The 22,538-nt window shown below is 44.7% G+C and overlaps 1 protein-coding gene across 1 annotated transcript in view; it reads right to left on the minus strand.

Moving 5' to 3' along the window:
- Window positions 1–22,538, minus strand: part of ANO7 (anoctamin 7) — a 257,551-nt gene that overhangs the window by 86,777 nt on the left and 148,236 nt on the right. The window contains exons 10-11 of the mRNA XM_086921911.1: window positions 19,112–19,208; window positions 18,405–18,548 (exon numbers count right to left, since the gene is read on the minus strand). Of these exons, the coding sequence (XP_086778037.1) occupies window positions 18,405–18,548; window positions 19,112–19,208 (241 nt within the window). The remainder of the gene's footprint in view (window positions 1–18,404; window positions 18,549–19,111; window positions 19,209–22,538) is intronic.

Genomic DNA, 22,538 nt, shown 5'->3' on the forward strand with positions numbered 1-22,538 from the left:
ACCCTTACACCAGAGTGCAAGGGTGTCTGTGTGCAGGGGAGGACTGGTTATGTGTATGAAGGTGTCCCTTCCTGCACATAACCAATCCTAAAATGCCACTTTGTAACTTTCATGTGTGCTGCTTTATGCAGCACACATGAAAGTAAAAAAATTGCAATTTAAAAAGGTTTGTGTTGGACTTGGCCCTTTTTGCAGGGTCATCCCTAAACTTTTTGCCTTTCTTCTAGCCTTTTTTCTGACATGGTGTTGATTGTTTTAGGACTCTGGGCACTTTGGCACTGCTGTCCAGTGTAAAGTGTGTGTGCTCTCTGTGATAAATATGTTAAGATTGGTCTACACCTGTTTGGCCTATTTAATTTACTTGTCAGTCCCTTGTAAAGTGGTATCTCATATACCCAGGGCTGGTAGCTTAAATGCTACTGGTGGGCTTGCAGCGCTGATTGCACCAGCCACCAAAGTAGCCTCGCAAATCTATCTCAGGCCTCTGCCATTGCAGGGCCTGTGTGTGCAGTGTCACTGCAGCTGTGACATGGCACCTAAAGTGTGTGCCATGTCTGTGACCCCCCTTTTACTGCATGTCAGTCACCCCTAAGGTAGGCCCCAGCTAGCCCTATGGGCAGGGTACATTGTAGGTAAAAGATAGGACCTGTACCTTAAGTGTGTGACATGTCCTGGTAGTGATAAACAGCCATTTTGGTTTCTCAGTACTGTGGGGCTGCCCTCCCATGGGAATGCATTGGGTATTCCCCGATAAGTGTTTCAGTGGTAATTCCTGATATGAGAGGCGCAGCGTGGTCAAGTTTGGTATGTTTGGAATAGTGATAATAAATGCTATGCAATAGTGTGCACAGCTTTATTATAACTATTTTAGAAATGCCACTTTTAGAAGTTGGCATTTCTGTGTCCTTTGTGTCTGCCTGCCTTATGTGAATTGCATGTCTGGCTTTTGAGTGACAGGTGCTGGTGTGGTGTGTGTGGCTCCAGGAGGGGCAGGGTGAGTCAGCACTAGGCTGAAAGGGACATCTGCATTTGGAGTAGTGGGAGGAGTAGTCCCTGGTCCCTGAATAGTCTGTTCATAGCCTGTACAATGCTGGCCCTGCCCCCATGCGGTGTGTCTGATGATGCGCCCCACCTGACAAAGGGGAAGAGGAGCCTTGTAAACAAAGTGCTCCAATTCCCCCCTGAACCAGTTTCATCTGGTTCCCCCAAAGCCCTGGACTGCAGACAAGGGAGAATAGTAGTATAAATATAGGGGCTGTGACTTCATGAATTTTGTGCTATTCCTGGACTTGCTGGGGGCTTGCTGCTAATGGGGGTCTAGGAGGAACCGCCACGAGGGCTTGCCTCCCTGCTGGAGGGCCCTGTGTGCTGACCTACCTGGGCCCAGCTGTGCCTCTAGAGCTTTGCCTTGGACTTTCCAGGACTTGACGCCTTGTGATCGCTATATTTTGATTTTTCCAAGTAGAGGAAAGGAACTGGCGTCTGCAGCACTGAGCTGCGTGGTGATCCAGAGGCAATCCCGGCATAGGGATTCCCCCGAGCTGCTGGGAGATGGTGGGAGCTCACCCCGCATTTTGTGCTTGCTGGCGGATGCCCACCCCGCTTATGCGGTCATTTTTGGCAGCGGTTGCCCAGCCCGCATTTTGCAGATCAAGGCGGGAGCCCACCCCGCTTTGTGAGTATTTTTGACGGCGGGTGCCCACCACGCATTTCCGTTTTATTTAAAAACGGGTGCCCCTCCTGCATTGCCGTCTAGTTAAGAAGCTGGTGCTCACCCGCATGTGGTGATCATCGGTGGGTGCCCACCCCGCATTGCCGTTGCACCGAGGAGCACCGGTAGTCAGGCTACTTGCCTGGTTGGCAGCGGGACCCAGAGAAGCCAACCACAAAGCAGGCGACTGGAAGCCAGGCAAGGTTTGTGCCTGTTTGGAGGCGGTTCAGAAAAGGGGGTGGTAATGGACAGAGTATCTGAATTAAACAGAACCCTCATACCCAGTCAACAGATCAGGGCTTGATCCATCACCGTTTTTTAGCTCACTGCACCATCCCCGCTCAGAACCTGGCTACATGCAAATTAGTCTGTCCCTGGCCCAGTGCATCATGGGAACAGGGCAGACCAAACTACCAAGCCAATTCTTATACTGGGAAGGAAACAAGCTTCCGGGGACCGGTTTCTGGCATTACAGCCGTCTTCGGCCCGGCTTGCTTGAATCCTGATGGTGCAATGAGCAAGGGACTCACATCTGAGTATACCCTTCCACGATTATGGTGGACAAAACGATTCAGAAAAGGGGGTGGTAATGGACAGAGTATCTGAATTAACCAACAGAACACTCCTACCCAGTCAACAGATCAGGGCTTGATCCAGCTTGACTCCAGTGATGTGGAGAGCCTGGGACTCACGTCTGAGCATACCCAGCCCGCTTGGGGTGAAAATTGCAAAAAACACAGGCTGATTTGCATATAGCCATTGTCTGACCTAGGGTGGTGTGGAGTGCAAAAAAACGATGGATTTAGGCCCAGATCTTTGTACTGGGGTGAATGTAAAACATTGTTCTGCATTCTGTCCATCAACTGTGTTTTTTGCAATTTTCACCCCATGTGGGCTGGGTATGCTCAGACGTGAGTCCCAGGCTCTCCACATCACTGGAGTCAAGCTATCTAGGCTGAAGAAGGCTGATAGCCAGAAACCGGTCCTTGGATGCTTGATTCCGGTCTAGGAAAGACATGGCTTGGTAGTTCGGGCTGGACTGTTCCCATGAGGCACAGGGTCAAGGCTGATTTGCATATAGCCATTGTCTGACCTAGGGTGGTGTGGAGTGCAAAAAAACGATGGATTTAGGCCCAGATCTTTGTACTGGGGTGAATGTAAGACATTGTTCTGCATTCTGTCCATCAACTGTGTTTTTTGCCTTTTGCATAAGGCAAGGCCCCTATCGCCACGGGAACATCACAAAAAGTGACATTCCCGTGGCGATAGGGGCTTGAACATATGCCCCGCGGAGTCTTGAACACCTGGATTGTCTAAAGCCAAAATCTGGGGGGCATCCACGAGTTTAGACATTCCCATTGATTTCATTTTTTTTTGCATCAACTGTGTTTTTTGCCTTTTGCATAAGGCAAGGCCCCTATCGCCACGGGAACATCACAAAAAGTGACATTCCCGTGGCGATAGGGGCTTGAACATATGCCCCGCAGAGTCTATAACACCTGGATTGTCTAAAGCCAAAATCTGGAGGGCATCCACGAGTTTAGACATTCCCATTGATTTCATTTTTTTTGCCCAAACATGGGTATGTCTCAATGAAATTCATCTGACACATCATAAGTTTCTCCAGCTCATCTGGGAGGACAGCATTTGGGAAATGATCACCTTTCATTTGTGCTGCTTTTTAGACTGGTAATATCCAGTTTACATCAAAATAACATTTCTGAGATGCCCTACAGAAGAGTGACAGTTGTTGTTGAGTCAAGAATGTTTTGTGAACAAATATTAACCCCTTCGATGCTATTGACGGAACGGTTCCGTCATGAGCGTCTGTTAGCCTGTGCTCATGACGGAACCGTTCCATCATGAGACCGTTGGCTCATTAGAACGTTCAGCCCAGCGCAGGAATCTGCGCCGCGCTGAAGGTGTTAATTAGTTTCGATCCAACCAGGAAGTTGGACCTCTTTGGATTCCGGTTAAATGCTGATCCATCAATTCCTAGTTTAACTCTGGAAAAGATGAAGCAGGTGAAAACAGAGTTCTGTGGATTTGCCTGTCACAAAATAAGTGCTCCTGTTAAAATTTACCATAGAAATAGAGTTGACAAGAACTTCGTTTTAGACAAGAGTTCAATGACCTCAATACTACAAGTGAGATAATCTAAGGAAAAGATGGTGATGCAATATTCAGGATGTAGGAAGAGCTCCATTGGTCATTCCAGAATAAGGACGCCTAGAATGGTAGGACCTTTTTACTGACCAATGAATAACTTGTAATGGGATCGGAAGCCGGTTTTGTGGGGTGGGGAGCATGAAGAGTTATGAAGTCAACGGAAGGGATATTATTGGAGCAGGAGTTGATGCCCGTCAAATGTTTTTTGCTGTTGGTAGGGATGTTTGCAGTCAAGACAGGTAATGGAGAACAGAAAGGGATTTGTATCATTGAGCATGAACAATACTTTGGCTGTTCATTATATTAATGGACTGAAAACAGCAAGGTTGATGAAGGTATCTGATTTAATAATTGATGTTTACCATATCCTCTGGATCAATGAGTGCCAGTGGAGATAGAATATCTTCCAGAGGCCTTATTAAGCAAGAGTCACATATGCTGAGCACACCCGGCAAATGTCTGTAGCACTTATTGCAGAATGCGCTATAAAGGTAGACGTACAGTTAAAGAGGCACTTGTGTAAAGAGCAGTGTACTCCTAGAAAGTAGTGCAAAGAAATTGCACCCATTGAGAGCACTTTTTGGAAGTGGCTCCAATGTTACCAGGGACGCCTGTTGTATGTTAGATGTCCATTACATCTTTCAAACAAAGGCGGAGGCTGCGCCTGAAACGATACTGGCAGTAACGCGGTTTCTCTCTGAATAGGACTATTGTGAAAGCAGGCTGTAGTAATAAATACACATGTTTTCTTATATAACCCTCACCCATCAGGGTTGCCCCTTGGGGATATGCTTCATCATCAGGTTTATACGTTCTGCTGCGGAATGAGCGTGCTGCGACCTACAAATTAAGTAGGAGTGAGTGAGGGAGGAATTGTAGAGCGCAACTTAGCCCATAGGCATCAAGGCGCATGAGATGGTACAGCTGTATGAGGTAAGAAGAGGTGCAGCAGCTACAGGTAGGCTTCAGAGAAGAGCCAGGTCTTTAATGCTTTGCGGAAGAGCGAATGGGATGTTTGATCCTTGAGCTCAGCTGGAAGCATGTTCCACAGTCTCGGGCGAGGGAGAAGAAGGCCCTCCCTCCCCATCTGGCCTTAGCGACTCGGGGAACGGAGAGAAGATTCTTCCTGGCCGAGCGGAGGACCCTACCAGGGGCATAGAGGGACACAAGGGACCTAATATCTTCGGCTCCAGACCCATGCAGAGCACAGTGAGTGAGGCACAGGACTTTAAAATTAATTCTGGCCTGCATTGGAAGCCAGTGCAGATCTCTCCTGATCGAGGATCCAGAAGAGCGCCTAGGGGCATCAACCACAAACCTGGCTGCCGCATTCTGTACTATTTGAAGGCGTTGGACCAGCCTTTTGTTTATGCCTAAATATAGTGCATTGCTATAGTCCAACCTTGAGGAAATAAAAGCCACCGTGACCTGTTTTCGGGCTTCAAACAAAAGGTAATGTGCAATCTTTTGACCGTCCTGCTGACTTGCTTGTCAAAAGAGAGCGTGGTGTCCAGAATAACACCCAGGTTGCGGGCAGATTGGGAGGGCAAGGGGCAGGCTCCAAGAGCAGAGGGCCACCAGTTCATAGACCAGATCTCCTGTTTGGCTCCAAAGACAAGAACTTCGGTTTTGTCCCCGTTTAATTTCAGGAAGTTCTTGATCATCCAGCCTGCAACGGCTTCCATGCAGTTTCTGAAATTAAGGGCCGTGATATTCACTGATTGGGAAAGGGAGACCATAATCTGGGTGTCGTCGGCATATGATAGTACTTCCAGCCCGAACGATCTTACAAGCCTGGCGAGTGGGGCCACATAGATGTTAAAAAGTGTAGGGCTCAGGGATGAGCCCTGCGGAACCCCACACTGCACAGGCTTGACAGGGGAGATGAAGTCACCCAGCTTGACCCTCTGTTTTTGCTGATCAAGAAAAGATGTCAAGAGGCTTAGCGCTGGTCCATTCACTCCCATCTCACTGAGGCGGGCAGCCAGAATGGAGGAGGACAGGGTGTCAAATGCGGCTGAAAGTCGAGCAGGACCAGAAGAGTAGTCTGGCCACTGTCGACCTTAGCACGGATGTTATTGACAACCACTGTAAGGGCGGATTCAGTGCTATGTGCCCTCCGGAAGCCATGCTGAGAGGGATCCAGCTGGCTAGATTTATCCAGGAAGGCACTCAGATGATAATTGAGATGGGCCTCGAGCATCTTAGCGGGGGCAGGAAGCAGGGAAATAGGGCGAAAATTCTTCAAGATCCCAGGATCTAGGGTGGCCTTCTTTAGGAGGGGCTTGACTATCGCCATTTTCCACGATGCGGGAAAAACACCTTCGGAGATTGACAAGTTCATCACCTCCAGGAGAGGAGGCAGCACTTATAGATGTATTTATATGGAGTAGAATGATGATAATAGGAGTGGGGGCTTATTTAATGTGGAAAGAAAACCTTAAAAACCTGGTAGTAGGTAAGAGGGAAGGGTGAATAACTATGTACCTGCCTTCCTAGGGTTCGACATGTTTCAAGTCATCCGCTAGGCTTTTCATCAGGACCAAGAATCTCCCTCCTTGATAACACACCTGGAGTGATGGTGGCGATGATCACTTTCAAATACATAATGAGGTGATTATACCTACTTGGTATTCACTGTTTTGTAATATTATTTAGGATAATGTTGTGCCTCATGGATCCACCGGTGATCAGGGACCCCGGTGCGTATCTGTGCTTTAGGTGAATGGCCGAGGGAATGCTTTGATGTAAGTGTGACTATAAGCTCATCTTGACCACCAGCAGATCCATGAAGTAAACAAAAGCAGGTACATAGTTATCCACCCTTTCCTCTCCCTATTTTATATCGTACTGACCAAAGAGGCCAGAATAAATAATAGTGTACCTACTAGCCAGGTATTTTTTAAGTTTTTCTTAACACAATAAATATCGTCCCCACTCCTATTATCATCATTCTACACCATATTAATACATCTATAAGTTCTCCCGCGTAAGTCATAGGTCACAGCATGTCTCGTTCCACAGTGGAACGGCATAGACCCGATGATGAAGCATGCCACCGAGGGGCAACCCTGGTGGGTGACGGTGACATAAGAAATACAAGTGTTTTTCCTTCACCTTATGGAGGATTACCTCATAGCAAACTGAGTGGCTCCTATATTTTGGTTATTTATTGGTAGGAGAATGAGCCTCTCTGTCCCTCTAGCTCCTCCTCATTTTTCATATTGTAGTAATAAATATCTTCTTCATTACCTCCAAAGCAGTCTTCAATGGTCTGAGCCCTCCTGCAAAGAAACTTCTGCTATTTGTTCTCCTACTGGTCTCCAGAAGATGCTCTAACTCCCAGAATAAGCACATATTCTGCTTTGTTGTTCATAGGATCACAGTGTGACCGCTCCGAAAACCAAACGCATGTGCCCCGTTCAATTATCCGAATGCTCATCTATTCATTATAGTGGCAGACCACAATCCCAGCTACCTTTGGAATGTGAGCAAGTGTAAATTGGATACTCTAGAGTTTAGGTAAGAATGTCTAAGAGTGGTCTGTACTTTCATAGATATATCTTTAAGAGACGAATTTATCAAGACAGTTGCCAAGTTTTTCATTCAAAGGCTTGGCCCAGATTAACTATTTTATAGCTTTTCCCCAAAATTCTCTTGGGAGATTAAGAAACCCTTCCCTCATTTAGCTGTTCAATTAAATCTGCCATCTTTGACTAGGTCACTGTAAACACAATGTAGGCCTGCCAACCTTAACTTATTTGTAAACATTGAACCCACTGCTCTGGGTCCAAGGGGCAGATTTACAAGCCCCCTGCGCCACCAGTACTTCACTTTTCGTGACGTACTGGTGGCGCAGGTGCTCCGCAATATTTACAAGAACAGGAAAAGCCACCCTGTGTGACTTTTCCTCTCCTTGTATATAGCTCCTTCACATGCAGCACTTTGCGTTCAAGGGGCGTTCCATGGGTGTTGCTGTGGGTGTTCCCACGCAACACCCATGGAACAAGCACATCTCCAGATTTACGAGAAATCGTAAATATGGAGATGCGTCTGAATGTTATGCCACCCTAGAGGTGGCGTAGCGAGGTGCAACGAGGAGGAATGTTTTCATTTCTCCTAGTTCTTTCCTCTTTCAATGCGTGCTGCATTCTACAGCACACATTGAAACAGGAAAATTCCTGTAGTGATTGTTTTTGTGCAGGAAGGTGCCCCTTCCTGCACAAAAACAATCACCCCATGACGCAGGCATCCTTGCACCATGATGCAAGGGTACTTGCACCAGTGCATGGCTGTAGTTTGTGTGCCAACGCAGGGGGAAGCACAGAGAAGCAACATATTCTTGTAAATATGTTGCATCCCTGTACTTCGAAAGTGCTGCAGCGTGGCGCAACCAAAGGGCTTGCGGCGCCACGCTGCGGCTCTTCCTTGTAGATCTGCCCCCAAGTACTTAATTTTCAGACCCATCATGTTAAGAGACCTGGTCCCACCGCTGACACAGGGACTCAGTATGGAGGACAGAGCATGTAAGTGGTTCAAGACTTTGCAAAGAAAATTGGATCACGTTGAGAGGTGAACCGTAGCTACTGGGCTGATCAGAAAGAGGGGAGATCGAAGCATAAAGCAGGAAATTTAAAAAGAAGGCTGATTGAGGAATTGAAAATAGATAGGATACGGGAAGGAGCACAGGCAGGGAGGCCAAAGCGGATAGTGGAAGAGCCGCTTAGGCAGGGGAGGACAAGTGTGAGGCATTTGGTAGTGTGGAAAGTGAGACTAGAGTGGATTGTGCAAATAATATACCTTTGGAATTTGCATGTTTGGGAAAGCCAAGGATACATCAAACTAAGATGAAAAGAAGGGTGCCTGGATTGTGTGAAGAAGATGAGAGAGGGAGGGATCTAGCTGGCATTTGAATAAAAGATCAGGTACGCATCTGGGTGAGACAAAGGAAAGGATTTTCTTTCTATTGTTGGGATTCAAAATTGTGCTGCAGAGAGACAATTCTGGGACAGGGTTGTATCGTAAAGTAAGTTCTGTCTTTCTTTGATTGTGTGTGTCATGTATGTCTCGTGCTCTGTGTTTTTCGACTGTGTCTCCTTCTTTATAATGCCATGCTGTCAACTGTCTCTATCCTCATAAGTTATTTACTTTATGTGGGAATAAAAGAATACCTTCCTTTAAGTTACAGGAGTTTGTAGCTGGGCTTTCTTTTGCTTGACAGCTCGTCTGGGGAGCTCGTAAATAAAAAGCTTTATAGGTCTTGCCTACCAGGCAGCATAAATCTGCCTGGTTGGATAAAACCTTTTGTGGGCTTACCAAGAACTATCAGTTGGCTTACAGCCCACCCATTGCTTATACTTTGTTGTTTTTTTAATTCTCAATCTCATTTGCTTACTTCTTATTTAATGGCGTTACTTGTCCATCTTGTTCCATTATCTGTTTGCTCCTACAATGAAAGATAGCGTATTTACCATCCTTTGGCTTATTGACCTATATCCTTTCACTGCTCACTTTTAGGGAACTAATTCTTTCTTTTTGTTTAGGTCTTCCATGGGAGTGCATGTGTTTTCCAGCTTTCTCCCTAATGTACTTCAACACTACTAGCTAATTATCGCCACATACTGCTGACTCCCTCAATCTCTTGTGAACTCCTCACCTCAACAAACACCCTCTCCCAAGCACTCAAAGTTGCTTTCTTGCTTGTGTGCTTTTCCCACCCCCATGTTGCTCTCCCTCATATACTGCTTTTCCTTCCTCAGCCACTCTCTACTGCTTCCTCTTCACCCGCTCCTGCAGCCCCTTCCCACAGCCAAGCAGTGATTCTTTTTTATTTTTATAATAATTCGTTTTTTATATGTTTTTACGGAGAACCATACAGCAAATCGAAAAAAAATATTTTACACTACTACTTCATTTTTTTCATTTACTGATCCATCTTGGATTGGTAAATGAAAAATAGGTGGTACCGTGTCATTTTATAGGGGCACACGTGTGTGGCTACAAAATGACACAGGTGCTACCACCATTGCATTATGTTTTTTTTTTGCTGTGCTGCACAGCATCTTGCTGATGCCAATGCTGCACACTACAACATCGCCAAATGAATTATTAAAAACCAATTTGTTTCAGTAGCAAGAGCTATTGGCTTTGCCAATGCCTGTGTCTTCTTGAATGTACAGTTTACACCGTTATAATAATTGTAGAGTTATTAGAGGAAAGTGTAAAAATGCCCACAAAAGGAAATGTCAGCAAGGTGGTGGAACGGAAATGTTTGCACCAACTATTCATAAATACTCTGTGACATAAGGGAAGGTGAGAAACATTTGTAAAGAAGTGGTGGGCCTGGTTCATGGAAGCAGTTCAGTCTCAACTTATGACCACAAATTACCCATAATCAATAAATGTTTGTGTGCTTTAGAGTTTTTTCCTCACTCCTCAAAAAGTAACACAGGTTCAAGAGCAAATCTTTTCAGTAGGTTATTTAAATTTGATGATTTAGTGATATGTAATTGTGTCATAATAATCATGAAGTATCACAAACCTGTGTTTTAATTGTAAATAGCTTTTGTATAATATATGTATTTTGTATATCTGTTTGTTATAGCCCTGAAGAAGTCCTTCGGACGAAACGCGTTGGCTACGTTTTTTACTTGAAGACTTTGAATAAAAGCAAGAAAGAAAACTTTAAGTCCTACTGAATTGTTTTTCTTGATTATTGTTTTGACTACTATTGTTAATTGTACACTGTGTGGGGTGCTGAACCATTGTGTTGGATTGTAATTATGTTGGGAGTTTAGGGGTATATGACTTCAGGTTCCTGGCACCCACAACAAACTAACTGTACCGCAAAACATTGGATAAAGTGCAGCTATCTTGGCCCTATACCCCTGTTTTTGTGTTTTTCAGTCTCAACTTATCTGGTAGGACTCATCCTTCTGATATGAACCAATTGGGATGTGGCTCCGCACTCGATAAATTTCAATAATACTCTTGTGAGTTTGTAATGTTGTTTAACAATGTGGTTGGTGCCTTATGTGAATCTCCCACTGAGCATTGGGGGTAGATACTTGATACAAATGCATGTTTCTTGACTCCAAGATTCACTATCACATAAACACTGAGTGCTTATGTGATAGTGAATCTTGGAGTCAAGAAACACGCATTTGTATCAAGGACTCATCACCTTTTGTCTTCTAAACCTTGCGTGTCTGGATGTTATGCATTACCAAAAACCTGTGTGCTTTGCGTTAAGAAAATGGTGATGTTTAAAAAACTCTTTCCCTACTGGATTCCTTACTGGACACCCTTTGTGAAAATCCGTTATACCAACCTTTCTGTAACAGGAAATTTAGGGACAGCTCTAAGCACTTTAGATCAGTCAGGTCCAAGTTTAGAAGTGCAGATTTGTATGGGGAAAGACAGAAATTATTTATGAATATATAAATATTCACCTCATTTGCATGGGTCACTGCTCCAACACTCACTTTGTAACACTCACTGAGTGAGACAGAATTGCTATAATTTTCCAAGAACAATTAAGAACTATTACAAACATTGTTCAATGACATGATCCTTGAGGGTATCAAACCCAAGCCTTCACTAATGCCAAGCTGCTTGGATTCAACTTGGACATCATCCACACCCTCAAAGAACACATTGTCAAAAAACAAAACAAAGAAGTGCTGGTACCAGTTCTCTCTTAGGAAAGTGAAACCGTTTCTAGCTGAAAGCGACTTCAGAACTGCTGTTCAAGCCCACATCTAGAAATTGTTAACATCCTGCTCCATGGCCTCCGAAACTCGTCATTGCCAGCCCTTAAATGCATCTTACGTGCCGCAGCACCTCTCAATCAGGTCCGAAAAGGAATATAATAACCCCAACCCTTTTGGAACTCCATCGACTCCCTTAGCCAGACCTACTTTCTTCAGAACGAACTGAATCTCTCACAAATACATCATGACCAACACCCCTGCTTATCTTGGGGATAAGCTCACCATTTCTGGTGAGTCTTGGCACATCTGCACTGATGAAGACTAAGAAGTATAAAAAAAAGAAAGAAAAGGCAGCAGGCCTTTTCCATTTATGCGCACAGGATCTGGAACAAAATCCACAAATCCGTAATGACCAGCCCAACTTTACTCAGTTTAGGAAACAGTTAAAGACATGCCTCATTAAAAGCAACCTACATCACAGTGCAGAAAAAATGTGTAGGAATGCAGGATCTGCTTCTATGGTTACCCTCACTTTTTGCTTGTTGCTATGCTGTTTCTAACTAGTCTGACTGGGATCCTGCCAATCAGAACCCCAGTCTCTGTGCTTTCTCCCCTAAATTGGTATGGTAATTACTTAGGTACATCCCAGATTTGACACTGATGTACCCTTATAAGTCCCTACTATATGGTGCCGAGGTACCCAGGGCATAGGTACACCAGGGATCTCCCATGGGCTGAAGCATGCATTATGCCAGGCCTGAGGGATCACTCAAACTATAACTACAGGCCTGCCATTGCAGCCTGTGTAAGCTGTTGCTAGCACCGCTCACGACAGATAGAGGTTTCCCTATAACTAAGGCCACTGCATTTAACATCTATAAGTCACCCCTAAAGCAGGATTTTCAATCCTGAAGGCAGGGTGCTCGGTTCTAAGTGTGAGGGTGCATGAGCAGGACACCCCTACAACCTCCGGAGTCCATTCTGCCGGGTCGGAAGTACATCAGCCGTTGCGATACACAGAGCGGCCAGGCGTCATTATGTGGTGACCTCATTGCTCCTGGTATCAGTCTTCTAGACCTGGACAGCACAACTTGGCTGCTGCCGACCAGAGACACAATTTGCCCTCCTGCTGCTGAGCCAAGCTGGAGCAGGGGAAGGGAGAACAATAGGTTAGGTATCCTGTCACAGGGAGTTGTGACCACCTCCCAGGCAGGGTTTAGTGTATTGGGGCCGGGTGGGGGCACTTGCCAGCGCTACTCAGTCTGGTTAAGGGGTACATTTGGTACCCTCCTTGCATAGTCAAGTTCAAACCAGCTCAGGAGCCTTCTGCTCCTTGCTCTGGTGCAAAAGTGGCCAAAGGACATGGGAGTATCCGCCCCACTGTCCAACCCTTCCCCTGGAAGGTGACCCAGAATTGTCCCAACCCTTTCCTTAGGGTACTTAAGGGCTTACCTGCAGGTCAGTCCTTAGATTGGTCGTGGGACAAGATTTATGTCAAGACACCACTTCTTCGACTGCCTGGGCACTCTGGACTTTGCTGGACTTCGCTCTGGGTATCGCGACTGGGAAGACTCCTGCTGCTCCTGGTTTCATCGCCCTGTTCGTCTACTGTGACATCCATGCATGTGCCCCATACAAGAACCTTCCAAGGCCTGTGGATATCCAAGACACCTGAAGGAATTTCCCTTGACGTGAAGGAGTCACTTCCCTGCATCTGCAGGCACCACAACAAAGCTGACCGGTCTGCTGATCCTGAGCTCCCACGGACTAAAAAAGGCTGTGCAACACAGGTAGTAGCTCTTCACATCCCTGGAGGCTTGTCCTGTCCTCTCACCAAGTTTAAGGCCAGTTTCCCTCGTCGGAGTCACAGGAACTGAACCCCAGTGCACGGCGTTGACTTGCCATTGCAAAGGCTCGCTGGCTTCCTTCCTCCAAGATCTCCGGGCTTCAAGTCGCCCCAACCTCAATCAATCAATCAGGAGTTTGTTAAAGCGCGACTACTCACCCGTAAGGGTCTCAAGGTGCTAGGGGTGGGAGGGTGGGGGGATGCAGGTTCCATTTCATCAAGGAGGGGGTCTGTTGAAGAGCCAGGTTTTGAGGTTTCTTGCGAAGATGGGGAGCGATGTTGTCTGTCTGAGGTGGAGCAGAAGGGCGTTCCATGCTTTGGCCGCGAGGAAGGAGAAGGAGTGGCCTCCCGATCTGGTCTTTCTGGTGCGGGGGACCACAGCGTAGGAAAGCTGGGCTGATCGTAGGGTCCTTTGGGGTGCGTGGAATTTGAATCGGCTGTTCAGGTATGCTGGTCCGGTGCCGTGGAGGGCCTTGTGTGCGTGGGTGAGCATCTTAAAGGTGATTCTCGCCTCGACGGGGAGCCAGTGGAGTGTGCGCAGGTGCTGGGAGATGTGGTAGTTCAAGCATCTCCTCTGACCAAGATCTTTGTCCTCAAAGCATCACTTGCACAGTGAGCCTACATCTTTGGTGAACTGCTTGAGGTGTTCTTGCGACTCCAGTGCCTCTGGCCTATGGGTCCTCTTGAGGTCTTCTTTGATTTTTGTTGGCTCCCCTGGTTGCTCGGGGCCTGTCCTAACTCCCTTCTTCTGGTGAGTCACCTGGACCTTGCTGGTTCCGACACTGCACCTTCGTCGCTTCCCACGTTGTTTGCAGTTGCCAAGGCTTATTGGTGCTCCAGACGGACACCTACCCCTTATCTCTCGACATACGACTTAGGGCAGCTCGTGACCAACTCCTGGTCTTCCACCGCATTGCCTGGTCCTCACAGCTGTAGCTCCATGGTCACCATTAACTCTCCTGCAACACCCGACATCGGTGGGCATTAGTCTTTCGTGTTTCCTGGTTATCCTGAGTGGCATAGACTTTTTCCCCTCTGCTTGCAGGTACTTTTCATCTTGAATCCACCTTTGGGTTCCACGGACACTTTCTCCTTCTCCAGCAGCGGCATCTTCCTGAAGTCCTCCATTGACTTCGACGGCGGTTTCTGACACCACTTCACACCTGTGCACCCGGTTTCCTTGGTGTGGGTATCCTGATTCCTAGGGTATCCACGGGTGGGGTGGCTCTTCAACCTTCTGTCTTCCCAGGGTTTCTTCCTCTGGAAATGGTTCTACTTCTTTAAAATTGCAACCGCGACTTACCGGTTGACTTGTATTGAGTGCGCGGTTGCGTTGCCACACTGCAAACGACCTCCGTGGGGTTCCTAGATACTCACCTTGGGTGGTTCCTTGGGTCCCTAGCACTTCTGCGTCTTCTGTGTATAGTCTTGACTTGAGTCGTGGTTCGCATACCACTATTTAAGTATATGGTTTGGTCTCCCCCTGGTGACCACTGTGTATTTCGTGCCACTTACCTGTTTCTACTAAAAAGTATTGTGTGCATTGTGGAGATATCTGTATGTGTTAGTGAGTGTCTTATAATAAAAAAACCTATTTTTGTAAATACGCTGTGTGATTCTTTTTCACTTAATATGTACTTACAAGATTAAGTTCTGGTCAAACAAGCTGCTTTACACTCCTTCTGGACTAAGCCTGAAGGCTGCTCTCCACAGCTACCACTTAGAGAGCTTTCTAAGGTTGTCTAAGGCCACTAAAATCACCATAAGGGTTGTCTGGATTAGTGCAGGATGCCCATTTACATAAGTGTGCACCATATACTAAGCCAGGTTCTCATACAATGTAATAACCAGCTACTTCTCCAGTCACTTGTTAACTGCATGCTTGCCTTTGGCCTTGTACAGTTCTCCACTGCCTTTTCTGGTAGAGTCACGCTACAGAAATACCACATACATATATACATACGTACATATATGCTCACATTCTGCATTAGGCACTTCTTTGCCACCAAATTTGCTACCAAATTTATGCAAATCCTACCAAAGTCCTGTTTTATTGCGGAACCCCTTCTCCACTCCATCCAAAAGTCTATAAATATTAAGCAATAATATGGGTAGGGCCTTAAATCTAAAGCACTCATTCTATTGATAGTCCGATATTTTTGCAGTTCCTCCCGGAGCATAATATAAATGTAAATAAAATACTGTGACTTTTTCGAAGAAGGTGGTAGCATTCGTGTAGTGGATGTCTAAACTAGGGTTCTAGAACACTGGTCTATCGTGAGCGACCAGTAGCTCACTGCCTGCCTCTCAGTAGCGCGCACATATTTGCCTATCACCTTGTTTGAAAATATGCAGATGCCTTTAAGCTACAGCAGAACATTAAAAGACTGTGCATTCCGTTTTGTGAGGCCTTGGAAGTTTACATTTCAGAGTCTTCTCCTATGAAAATGATCTTTATTTTGCTTTCTGTCTCTATTTCTTTCTCTTTTTTCCTTTCTTTATCTACTTCTGATTCATTTTATCTTTTCTTCCTCTTGCTTTCTCTTCTTTCTTGTTCTTTCTCTTTCTCTTTCTTCCTGTCTTTCTTTCTTTAATTCTTTTCTTTAGCCTTGCCTTTCTCTTTTTCTTTCCCTTTCTTTGTGTTGTTTTTTTCCAACGTTTTCTTTCTTCCTCTACATTTTTCATTTCTTTCTTTGTTCCATATATATGTTTCTTTCTACTTTTTATTTTTCTTCACTCTTGTTGATTATTTTTTTTTATACTTATTCTTCTTTCTTTTATTTTCTTCTTCCTCACCTGCGATTCACTCCATGTTGTGTTTTTCTTATTTCTTCACTCCTTTCTTTTCTTTCACTTTTTCTACTGCTTACTTCCTTTACCTCTTTTTTCTGCTTCTTTCTTTGTTTTCCTTTAATTCCTCTTTTCTTTCTTTTTTTGCCTCGTTTTTATTTTTTCTCATTTTTTTTACTTTTCTTTTTATTTCTTCCTATTTTTCTGCTTAACTCTTTTTTTACTGTCCAAATTTATTTATTTCTATCTTTCTATTTCTTTCTTTTATCAGCTCCTTTCCTTTGATTCCTTTTTTTTGTTCATGTCTCCCCTTATTCCCTTCCCACCATGTTACTTCCTTTTCTTTTGCCTTTGCTTTTCTTTTTATCCTTTCCTTTCCTTCTTTCTTTACTCCTTTCTCTTCCTTCTTCGTCCCCTTCTTGTTGACTTTCTTTCCTTTTGCTGCTTCTTTTCTTTAGTTGCTTAGCTTTAATCGCCCGCAGATAACCCTTTAGTGAAATAGCTATAGTGAAAATGTTGTACGCTCACTGGAGCACAACTTGGGGTACTTGCAATTTCAGTGCAGAAGTTGTGTTATTTTTTGCATTCCTAACTTTTGTAAGTAGCTGTTGATCAGATGTAGCTCTCAATGCAGGTAAAGTTGGAGACCTTGGTCTAAAAGATATAGGGGCAGATTTACGAGAACTGATGAATCTCTGCATATCAGCAGAGATGTGCCCGTTAATTTGCGTCAAGCAAAAAAACCCTTGCGCAACCATGGATGCATCGCATTTATAATGCAGTGCAAGGATTGATAGATGCGTGATGTATCTATTGGCATACAGGCAACGCATTGCTGGAGTCATGTGGCAAGCACAACGCAACTCCAGCAATGCTTCGGAAGGCCTATTTCTATTATGAAGCGTTACTCCTTAAGCCTGCTTCAAGCAGGCATAAGGTTTTGACGCAGTGGCATCGTAAAAGTGACTCAGTGAAATCTTGTATATTTCACTGCGTCACTTTTACGAGGCATTCTTACGCCGGAACGCCCACGTTGCATACATTATACCTGATGCAGGTATAATGTAGCGCAGGACTTTTACAACGTGACGCATCTCCATAGATGCATCACGTTGTAAATATGTCACAACGTGGTGCATTGTTTACGACGACGCTGCGTCACATAAGTGACGCAACTGTGGCATAAAGTTGTCACAAGGGGCTTGTAAATCTGCCCCATAATAGTATAAAATTAGGTGTTGATCGATTTTCTACTTGACCTGATGTAGCTTCTGGCACCATCTTGAAACCGGTTGAAACCTGAAAACCGCTTGGAAAGATATCTCTATACTACCGAGTGCACTGCTCCACCATAAAAACGGTAGATTGTATGTGTAATATAAATGGCCAATGATAACAATGATAATACATATTTATTGTATAACACTGCTATTTTCTAGCTAGTGTCCAAGCGGTCAGGGTCAACAAGCTTATCTGTGAACAAAGTATGAAGAGTAGAGGCATCAAGGACTTTTTTTTATTTTTATGATTGTATATAGTACAGACACGGCCCGGAGGCATCAAAGCGCTACACAAGAGAACAGTTGTGAAACAATCACAGAAGGAGTACATTGGAGACACAAACCTGCATCAAAGTTAATAATTGTTTAAGTTAGATATGAGGCGGATAGGAGTGCAGAGCCTCGTTTGTGGTGCATGTAGTTTTAAGCTGGGCTTTGCCTCAACAGGCAGCCTTTGGATGGGAGGGATGTAAAATGAATACTACACATCCCAGTGCCTAAGAACAAATTAGCGGAACAAAATCACAGGAGTGGATTTTCCTGCTTTTGATAGTTTTATGTATGTACGTTTTGGTTTCAGGTTTTCCTACAAGGTGGGTGTCTGGGGTATGATAAGAGAATGGAATGGCAGTATAGTTGTATAATTTGTTTGGGGAGGCAGAAGTCGTGTGGTAGTATTCGTATGTTTGGAGTGTGTGCTGCGGGTGAGTGAGGGTTCGTGATTGGTGGTAGCGCATGGATCCGGAATACTGAATATTGCAGGTACGTAGGTTGGAGACTTTTCGTGAGGACCACTGCAGAGAGGAAGAGCAATAAACTGTATAGATAGATGGGATGAAATAGGATGAGAAAAATCTAAGAATGTTAGTGATATGTAACATGATACAAAAATGTACCTCCTCCTCTTGGAAATCCATGCAGTCCCAGTGATGGGCTAAGGTAGCGTTCTTACGCTTCCAGTACTCGAGAAAGGCCACAGCCCAGAAAGACATGAAGATGCTGAAGAACACTGTCCCAGGGTGGTCAAAGAGGTACCCAACCTGAAAAATAACAGAAATCAGGAAAGATGTGCAGAGTCTTCGCGGTAAGAAGAGCAAAGGGGGGTGGATGGGAAGGAGAGAAAGAGAAAGGAAAGAGAAAAAAAGTAACCTGAAAATCTGTCGATACTGTGAGATGGAAGGGTTGGGAAGTGGAGGTGATCCTTCAGTCAGAAACTTCACAGCTAGTGATCCTACAATAAAGCTCATACCCAAAGATTCCCACAAAAAAGTTGACAGCTATTGATCGTACGATGAAGATCACATCCAAAAATCCTATATTAAAGCTCACAGTCCGCGATCTTTGACCATCACTGAGTCAGTGATTCTACAGAAACCCCTTCAACACCCAAAGATCATACAAAAGTCCTCGCAGGCAGCAATCCTTCACTTTACAATGCAGCCAGAGTTACTACAGAATGGCCCACAGCAGTGACTGTGTGTTGCAAAACTATCTTAATATCCCTTTCCCTACCCCTTAGAGTCAATACTTCTCCACTATAGCCTTTTTGCCTCATTAGAAGACCCTGGAAAGGCCTTGACTGGCATCACTATGGGCACCTCACCTTTGCCATTGGACAGATCTCAGAAATATTCCACGTGTCACAGGTGTCACAGAGCGGGCACATCAGGTACTTCCCCCCACTCTCACAGATCTCCTTCCTGTTGGCAAAAGAAAGACCCATGAAGGAAAATGTAGGTAAAAACAGCACGCGGCCTCCTGTAATATCGACATAAAGCAACTCATAACCCTTGTGTTTTTTTTAATGTTTTAACTGAATCCACCAGTGGGTCTGCTCTACGACTTCCAGCTGCTCCCACTCTAATACAGACGACATATAGGTTTGCCTACATGCCACTGGATGTTAGTGTCAGTACTCCACCATGTTGACGGGCATAGCAGCTTTAGAATGCCAACTAAAAACCAATTACTTCAAGCTACATTGTAGAAAAATCGAGAAGTTAGTAAAGGTCTATCATTTTTCCTTGGTAAAGATATATTTTTAATTCTCCCTTTAACTTTAGTTGATGTTCCTACTTGTACCAGTCACTCTATTTCAATATCGTCCACCGATGTATGTTTTTTTAATGTGAGGAAATAAAAAATCACCCTTTCACTACGACGCATTGGACTATCTAGGCACTTAACACTGTTTCATGTAAAATGACTAATTTATTCAAAATTAGTAAACAATTCCATATTCAAAGTAAAAATATACTGTATACAATATTTTATTACAATAATGATAAAAACATCCCCAGAACCTCTAATATAGATATATTGATGGTTTAAAAAAATGAAAAAGTAATGAAGAGCCTTTAGTAACGAATTTATAAGGAGTTATACATAGAATATTGACTGTTGGTTAGAAGCAAAGTGTGTACATGCAAGGGCGTGAAACAAGAAGAATATAAGAATGAGAGTGCATGAAGGGGCACATTATGCAAGAGGAGGAATAGATATAAATAATGAGGACACTGAGCCTGTTTATGTAAATTCGTTTATTGGAATAAATATATGAATATTATATTCTATCTTTTTAGAAAAACCCAGGTTTTAATATATTAAGTCCTGAAGAAGACGGGGTGAACCAACTTTAAACCACCGAAATGCCGCGTCGACAACTTGTGATAAAGATCTGTAATGTGTGAGATATTTGGTGACAGTTAACCTTGTGGTTTCACAAATCACAGCTATTTGTCTTTGCAACAAACAAATGTGTTCTACCGAATATCGAGATTTATTGGTGATGCTACATTGTATATAGACGCTTATACTGGTTTTAATATTTTTTATTATTATTGTGATACAATATTATATATTTTAATTTTGAATATGTAATTGTTTACAAATGTTGAATAAATTAGAAATGTTTACATTAAACAGCGTCCAGTGCCTCGACAGTGCAGTGCGTGGTAGTGAAAGAGTGATTTTTTATTTACTCACAAAAAATCATACATCGGTGAGCGGTATTGAGAGAGTGGGTGATACAAAAGGAATCCTTTCTTATTTCTATTGTTAATTGACCCCGTCCCTTTTAGTTAGAAGGGTACCTCTCCCAACCCTAACTTGTAGAGTTCCTACTTGCACTACTTGGTTTATTAGATGCCTTCACAAGCTCGCAGGTGAGCTCAGTCCTCAAATTATCACTTTTCAAACTCAAACGTCTCTTAACATATCTGCCTGCCAAAAATCATGCAGAGGTCGGGGGTATCTTGGGAATCTCTCAAATGCACTCTCTCAACTGTTCCCGCGCGCCTTCTGATTGCCACGTCAGTCATCTCCAGCTGGCATAAAACACACAGGGGCCCCTCATCAAGTAAATTAGGAGCTTGGAACCTTTTAGACCCACTCCTTCTAAGGTCCTCTCTTTGCTTCTGGTTTATAGCAGAATTGTACCCAAAGTTCTTTATTTACCATGGGTGGATTCAAAGGCTACTTATACACAGTCTTACATAGAAATGTATATGCCACAGTGTGAGCCTCTGTGAGAATCTGTGTTCATGGATAACGCTCCATTGGTGGGAAGGGCAGGATTAGGTAAGCCTTATAGTAGGATCCCACGAATTGAGGCTGAGTTTGTACAGCAGTACAGCATAAAGAGGGAACAATGAATAATACCCTTGCTCTGTTTAGAAACAGACTGAAGGCAACGTTTATTTTCAGATGTGAAACACTGGTACTTTTTTTTTTTTTTTTTTAATTATTGAAAACCTTTATTGCACGATGTCATGAGAACAAATATGGGCCTACAACCATCCGGCCGGCCTCGACAATGAGTTAAGCATATCCGTACACATTACAACCACAGTAGTTTATCAAACAGAGCACAGTAGGTTGAAATTACACTGGACGAAATACGCACTACTGATGAGGAGAAGTGAAGGTTCATTTTTAAAGGTTTTGCATATAAAGGATAATAATTAAGAGACTAGATAGGATCAATGACCAGACATATCCCCCGGACTGAAGTGGGCTATGCGCAGCGAGCAATCCAGCGAGCAGGAAAACAACCTCAAAATGGCGGCACCAAAACAATACTCTAGGATAGACAATCTCAGGATACGCTGCGTGCCAACCGCTACCCACCCCCTTACAACCAACGCCATTGACCCAGGAAAAAGAAGAAGAAAAAGGAGCACAGAAATAAGAAAAACCAAGGCCCATAGAAACAAAGCGGACAAAATAATATCCCCCCCCAACCACCCACCCTACACGCATGCAGAGGCTACGGCCTACCCCCCCCTAGCAGTGTGTCTGTCGCCCCAAAAAAGAGTACCCGAAATGAAGAAGAGGAGAGGAAAGAAAAGAAAAAGGAAACATTTTTCACTGGAGGAGGGCCAACCCGAAATAACCAAAATAACCAACAGGAGTGTATCCGGCCACCATTTCCCCGACCCCTAAGCAAACCATACCCAACGTCCAGCTTCCCCGTCAGTCCATCACGGTCCCAGGAACGTGAGTACCGGTATCAAGGCAAGAAAAAGAAAAACTCAGCCCTGACCCCTTCGTTCCAGTGCGCCAGCAAAGTGCAGGAGCGGCGTAGTCCCGTAGAGCAGGAATATCAGCCGGCATGACCACCACGAGAAAGGGCAACGTCCAGGAAGTGCCATCCAAAGCAGGACAGTGTGATTCACAAGAGTACAATACGGGCAGGCACACAGTAACAGTCCACTGAGATTAGGCAACTCACTCCCAGGTAACATGTCCAAGGTGAACGGAGCAATCTTATCAGCAGTACCCGCTGGTGTTGGTAGACCTGGCGTCCGACGGCGAACTTCTGGTTTCCGGACAAGTATAGAAAGCCCGGTGTCCTCCATAGTTGCAACAATCAGAGCGGCGGCGATGTTACGCTCACTCACAGTTAACTCCTCCACGTGTCTCTGAAGAGGCTGCACATGACTGCCGAGCCCTGGGCTCGGCGATTTGCTCCGTGCACAGCCGCCCGCCCGGTCAACCGAGGAGAGTACGGGCACAACAGCGTCCAGTCG

This window comes from Lissotriton vulgaris, chromosome 5 (genome assembly GCF_964263255.1).
Source record: "Lissotriton vulgaris chromosome 5, aLisVul1.2, whole genome shotgun sequence".
Lineage (NCBI taxonomy): Eukaryota > Metazoa > Chordata > Amphibia > Caudata > Salamandridae > Lissotriton > Lissotriton vulgaris.